Source organism: Silurus aristotelis, assembly GCF_946808225.1.
Source record: "Silurus aristotelis genome assembly, chromosome: 15".
NCBI classification, from domain to species: Eukaryota; Metazoa; Chordata; class Actinopteri; order Siluriformes; family Siluridae; genus Silurus; species Silurus aristotelis.
Genome location: NC_139588.1, coordinates 14,707,580 through 14,713,579, shown reverse-complemented (window position 1 = coordinate 14,713,579; position 6,000 = coordinate 14,707,580). Strand labels below are relative to the sequence as shown.

General features: G+C 38.0%; 1 protein-coding gene across 1 annotated transcript in view; it reads left to right on the top strand.

Moving 5' to 3' along the window:
- Positions 1–893: 893 nt before the first annotated feature.
- The window catches only part of cpsf3 (cleavage and polyadenylation specific factor 3), an 11,803-nt gene continuing 6,696 nt past the window's right edge, over positions 894–6,000 (top strand). Inside the window, exons 1-9 of the mRNA XM_083562286.1 lie at positions 894–1,104; positions 3,158–3,221; positions 3,308–3,405; positions 3,490–3,618; positions 3,707–3,884; positions 3,967–4,056; positions 4,201–4,351; positions 4,655–4,830; positions 5,181–5,339. Coding sequence (XP_083418412.1) covers positions 1,034–1,104; positions 3,158–3,221; positions 3,308–3,405; positions 3,490–3,618; positions 3,707–3,884; positions 3,967–4,056; positions 4,201–4,351; positions 4,655–4,830; positions 5,181–5,339 — 1,116 coding nt within the window. The 5' untranslated portion in view covers positions 894–1,033. The remainder of the gene's footprint in view (positions 1,105–3,157; positions 3,222–3,307; positions 3,406–3,489; positions 3,619–3,706; positions 3,885–3,966; positions 4,057–4,200; positions 4,352–4,654; positions 4,831–5,180; positions 5,340–6,000) is intronic.

Below are 6,000 nucleotides of genomic sequence, written 5' to 3'. Positions count from 1 at the left end.
AGGTTGGTTAGGATTCCTAGGATCCTGACATAATGAAAGAAACACATACACACATCACAATGAAAGAATGTGTACTGGGTTTTCATGACTTTTCTCCCATGTGAGGATCATAAAGAAATTTGTTAGTCAAATCTTATTAAGTTGTTAAGAATATATGAATTATAAACGATATTAATGACTCTGGTATCTTCATTAGGTGCATGTTTAAATATATGTATGTAAACAAAAAATACCACAATACACGTCTATTATGTATTTATAGCAATTTTTTTTAATTACTCCCTTAAGAAATATAGCAGAATAAGTAATATCTTTTATAATACACATACAACTATGATTTTAAGTACAAACTAAGCTCTTAAACAACTGTTTTAGACAAACCTGATTGGTATATTTTTTACATTACATTATCCTTGTACATAGTTATTGATGTATGATATATATATATATATATATATATATATCAGAATCAGAAATAGCTTTATTACCAAGTATGGTTACACACACAAGGAATTTGACTTAATGTAACAGAGTAGTAAACCAGAATCAGTAAACCAGTGAAATAATGCAATATATACAGATTAAAAATGTTGTTAAATAAATTGACAGATGTAGTTAATAAATTCACCGATGTAGCATTGTGTAGTTATGAATATTATAATTGTTCATGCATACATACATTATATATATATATATATATATATATATATATATATATATATATATATATATATATATATATATATATATATATATATATATATATGGACAATTATAATATTCATAACTACACAATGGTCCATTTGTAAACTGAACATCTGTAAATTTATTTAACAACATTTTTACTATTGAAAAACAACTTTATTATGAAGTTTAGTTTAGTTTTTTTTAATGTGTGACACCGGAAGTGAATCTTGTTGCCGGTACTCTGCACTGAGCGCTAATCCGCTTTGTCTGTATCACATCACAGCCCTGAAGTAAACATGGATTAAGTAGTTTATTATAATAAATCTTGGTAAAACTGTGTAGAAATATGGCTACAAAGCGTAAATCAGATGCGCCGGTACCCGCTGAGGAAAGCGACCAGCTTCTCATCAGACCGCTGTGAGTTTCATTCACTACTAATGTGGTCTGCTTAGCATGCTAGCAGTTTAGCACAGTGTGTTTATGCTAGTTAGGCTAATTCAACTGTTTTAAAGATATAAAAGGATTAAATAGCGTTTACTACTTTCACTTCTATTAGTCTTAACCTAATTGTTTGTAAGGCAATACAAGCGAATGTGGCCAAATACATAAATAAACAAAAACAAAAAATCGGACTAACTAATAAATAAAAAAAATCAATATATACATATATCGATCAGCCATAACATGATGACATTATAAAATAATTACTGGTGAAATGAATAGCACTGATTATCTCTTCATCATGGCACCTGTTAGTGGGTGGGATGTTATTAGGCAGCATGTGGAACTTTTCTCCTCAAAGTTGATGTTGAAACAGGAAAACTGGGCAAGTGTAAGGATTTGAGTTTGACAAGAGCCAAATTGTGATGAATAGACGACTGGGTCAGAGCATCTCCGAAACTGCAGCTCTTGTGGGATGTTCCTGGTCTGCAGTAGTCAGTATCTATCAAAAGTGCTCAAAGGAAGGAACAGTGGTGAACCAGCGACAGGGTCACAGGGGGCCGAGGCTCAGTGATGCACGTGGGGAGTGAAGGCTGAATCCAACAGACGAGCTCCTGTAGCTCAAACTGCTGAAAAAGTTAAACCTGTTAATGATCTATGAATTAAAACTGTTAGCATCAAAAGAGATAAAAGATAAAAACAATATTAGGCAGGTGGTCATAATGTTATATATGATGAGTGGCCATAAATTTATACCTAAACTGTGTATAGCAGTATATCTCACTATACACATACAGTGTCTGAACCCTGCAGTTCCTTGGCTTGGTTTTTGCTCTGATGTGGATGGTCAGCTTTGAGGCCTTTAATAAAGAGGTGTGTGCCTTTCCAAATCATGTCCAGTCAATAAACCGAGAGGCACTTGAGGTCATTTTCATGTGTTGTTGCAAAAGTTCTGAATATTGACAGACGTGCAATTTCAGTTTTTATGTGCTGGAGAGAAGTGGAAATTAGAGTCAGTAGGAGTAAGACAGAGTACATGTGTGTGAATAAGAGGGAGGGCAGTGGTGTGGTGTGGTTGCAGGGAGAAGAGGTGGAGAAGGTGGAGGAGTTTAGGTATCTGGGGTCAACAGTGCAAAGTAATGGAGAGTGTGTTAGAGAAGTGAAGAAAAGAGTGCAGGCAGGGTGGAGTGGGTGGAGAAGAGTGACAGCAGGAGTGATTTGTGATAGAAAAGTATCTGCGAGAGTGAAAGGGAAACTGTATAGGATTGTGGTGAGACCTGCGATGTTGTATGGTTTAGAGACAGTGGCATTGAGTAAAAGACAGGAGGTGGACCTGGAGGTAGGAGAGCTGAAGATGTTGAGGTTTTCGTTGGGAGTGACGAGGATGGACAGGATTAGAAATGAGTTTATTAGAGGGACAGCGCATGTAGGATGTTTTGGAGACAAGGTGAGGGAGGTGAGATTGAGATGGTTTGGACATGTGCAGAGGAGGGACATGGGGTATATTGGTAGGAGAATACTGAGGATGGAGCCACCAGGTAGGAGGAAAAGAGGAAGGACAAGGAGGAGGTTTATGGATGTGGTGAGGGAAGACATGCAGGTAGTTGGGATGAAAGAGGCAGGTGGAGAGGACAGGGTGGTATGGAGACTGATGATCCGCTGTGGCGACCCCTAATGGCAGAAGTCGAAAGAAGTAGTAGTAGGATCAGGCTGCAACATCACACAAATTGAAAAAAGTGAAGAGGGTCTGAATACTCTGGATGCACTGTATATCAATATACAAGTATCTTTTGTATTTTAGAAATTTTTTAATTAAGTGAAGTTTGTTATTATTTGGCTTAATATAGCTTGCACATAGTAACTTGCATAATAAAATAAATATTTACTAAGATATCTTTTGTTGAAAAATCTAGTGTAAGAACATCCCTTTCTACCAAATATAAATAATGTAATCGTTATTGTGCTGCATGTTTCTCACAAAATCCTCTTTGCCGTACCTTGTCTTCTCTCTCCACCATGACCTCAATAGAGGAGCGGGTCAGGAAGTTGGCAGATCATGCATCATTTTGGAATTCAAGGGACGTAAAATTATGGTAAGTGTTCATATTTCTCCTTTATAAAATAATCCTCAATTATCCGAAACCATTTTCCTTGGACATCTCTGTAATCTCTTCCCCAGTTGGACTGTGGTATCCACCCTGGTTTAGAAGGAATGGATGCCTTGCCTTACATTGATTTGATTGACCCTGCTGAAATCGATCTACTCCTCATCAGCCAGTGAGTAGGACTTTCTGCTGCATTATTTTACACCAGGAATATAATTTTTTTTAAATATTGTTTTTTTCTCTCGCACTCGTGTAGCTTTCATCTGGATCACTGTGGAGCCCTGCCGTGGTTTTTACAGAAAACCAGTTATAAAGGAAGGACATTCATGACCCATGCAACCAAAGCCATTTACCGCTGGCTGCTTTCTGACTATGTGAAAGTCAGGTAGATTCTTCCAGCTTCCTTTTATGTTGGATAAGAGAATTGAGTGAGTCTCAGTTATGATTGTTGAACCCTATATCTCTGTGTTTAGTAATATCTCAGCAGATGACATGCTGTACACAGAAACAGACTTGGAGGAAAGTATGGACAAGATTGAGACGATCAACTTCCATGAGGTGAAAGAGGTGGCAGGCATTAAGTTCTGGTGCTACCATGCTGGTCATGTCTTGGGTGCAGCCATGTTCATGATCGAGATTGCTGGTGTGAAGGTGGGCGACGGTGATTAGTTTGTTTATGAATAATATATACAAGCCCATCCGAGCTAACGTCCTTGTTTTTTTTTTGTTTAAGATTCTATATACAGGAGATTTCTCTCGTCAAGAGGACAGACATTTAATGGCAGCGGAGATTCCCAGTGTTAAGCCCGACATCCTAATCACAGTAAGTATAAGACCCATTTTATTAGATGCTTCTAAAGATGAACCCAACATTTTTACACTAGTATCTGTATTTTTTAGTCATATAGTATAGCACTGTAGCGTGTAACGTTTCTCTTTCTTCTTTTTTTTTTTAAATTTTTAACAGGAGTCTACATATGGTACCCACATCCATGAGAAGAGAGAGGAAAGAGAAGCTCGTTTTTGCAACACGGTCCACGACATTGTGAATCGCGAAGGCCGCTGTCTCATCCCCGTGTTTGCTCTGGGTCGAGCACAGGAGCTCTTGCTCATTCTTGGTAAGAACTCAGTAAATCTTTTAGTTATCTAACCTGATACAGAGATCATCATCTAATGGAAAGTCTAATCGGAACATTTGAGCACCTGCACATTTGTAATGGCATCCGATCAGCCAATCATGTTGTCCGATTTTGTTCTTCATTCTGATCTGAATACTAGCTGGAGATTATGATCTGTATTTGTCTGCTTTATATATTCCATCAATTTGGACCTGCTGATTGATTATTTGCATTGAAAAAAAATTAGCGTACAGATGTGCATAATAAAATGGCCAGTATGATTTTTTACTTTCGCTTTTTTAGATGAATATTGGCAGAATCATCCTGAGCTTCATGACATTCCTATTTACTATGCCTCATCCCTGGCTAAGAAGTGTATGGCTGTGTATCAGACCTACGTCAACGCCATGAACGACAAGATCCGCAAAGCCATCAACATCAACAACCCCTTTGTCTTCAAGCACATCAGCAACCTCAAGGTGAGGATTTTATTTTATGGATGAAGCATGAGGTGCTTATTTGGACTAGTCAGTGTCGAGTACAACACCTTCAGACACTTAACGCTGACCGAGGTTGTTTGGTTCGAACGATTAACCCAAAAGCTTGAATGTTTTCTATTGTGCAGCTCAAGATTTTGAATTCATTCCGCTTACAACTTGTTCATTCATTTCTAGGAAACAGCTTTATTTCTTTTTCTTCTCACTTGAATAGACGTGTGAACACCAGATGCGATCAAAAGTGATCAACTACGCTTAGTATATTTTTTTAAGTGCACTTTTTTTTGCGTGTGAGAAACCATTTACACCATACTGCGCTTTCTTTTCTACAGAGCATGGACCATTTTGATGACATCGGCCCCAGTGTGGTGATGGCATCTCCTGGTATGATGCAGAGTGGCCTCTCCAGAGAGCTGTTTGAGAGTTGGTGCACTGACAAAAGGAACGGTGTGATCATCGCTGGCTACTGTGTAGAGGGAACACTTGCAAAGGTAGAGGAGATTAAGGAGAATTTGGGAAGGAATTTGGTGGGGAAATAAGGAAAACTGCCAATATGATGTGGTACAAGAAGTAAACTAGATGTTTAGGTTACCGTAATTTCTGGACTATAAAGCCCACCCAAATATAAGCAGCACCCACTGAATTTTACAAATATCTTTATTTTGAACATAAATAAGCCGCACCTGTCTATAAGCCGTCTACACTAAAACTTATTAACTTTACACAGGGTTTAACGAAAGACTGTTACACGGTGTAACTGATGAAATATGTTGTGGCTCCTTTAAGAGCAGAGCGGCATTTTGGGAATTCTGGCACTGCATTTATCAAATACCGAGATATAAAAAAAATATAAAGAAAAATAAAAAAGCACGAGTTTTGGAAACCTGTCTGTGCTTATATGATTTCTGTTGCAACTGGAGTTAGCGAGCTCTCCCTTCACCCAGACTCAACGGCTTGTATCTAAACAGTAGCCTACCAAGAAAGTCATTGTTCACTGTCTTCCTCCTTCCTTTCAAAACTATTTCTCTCGGGAGTTTATCTTTTGGCATCGTCGTGCGTTTAAAAATCACCCGATGCCGTGCAGCTCAGAACACAGGTGAGGTGCGTTTTTTTTCGTTTCCGTTCGGAAATTTCATTGGTCTAATGTTATGG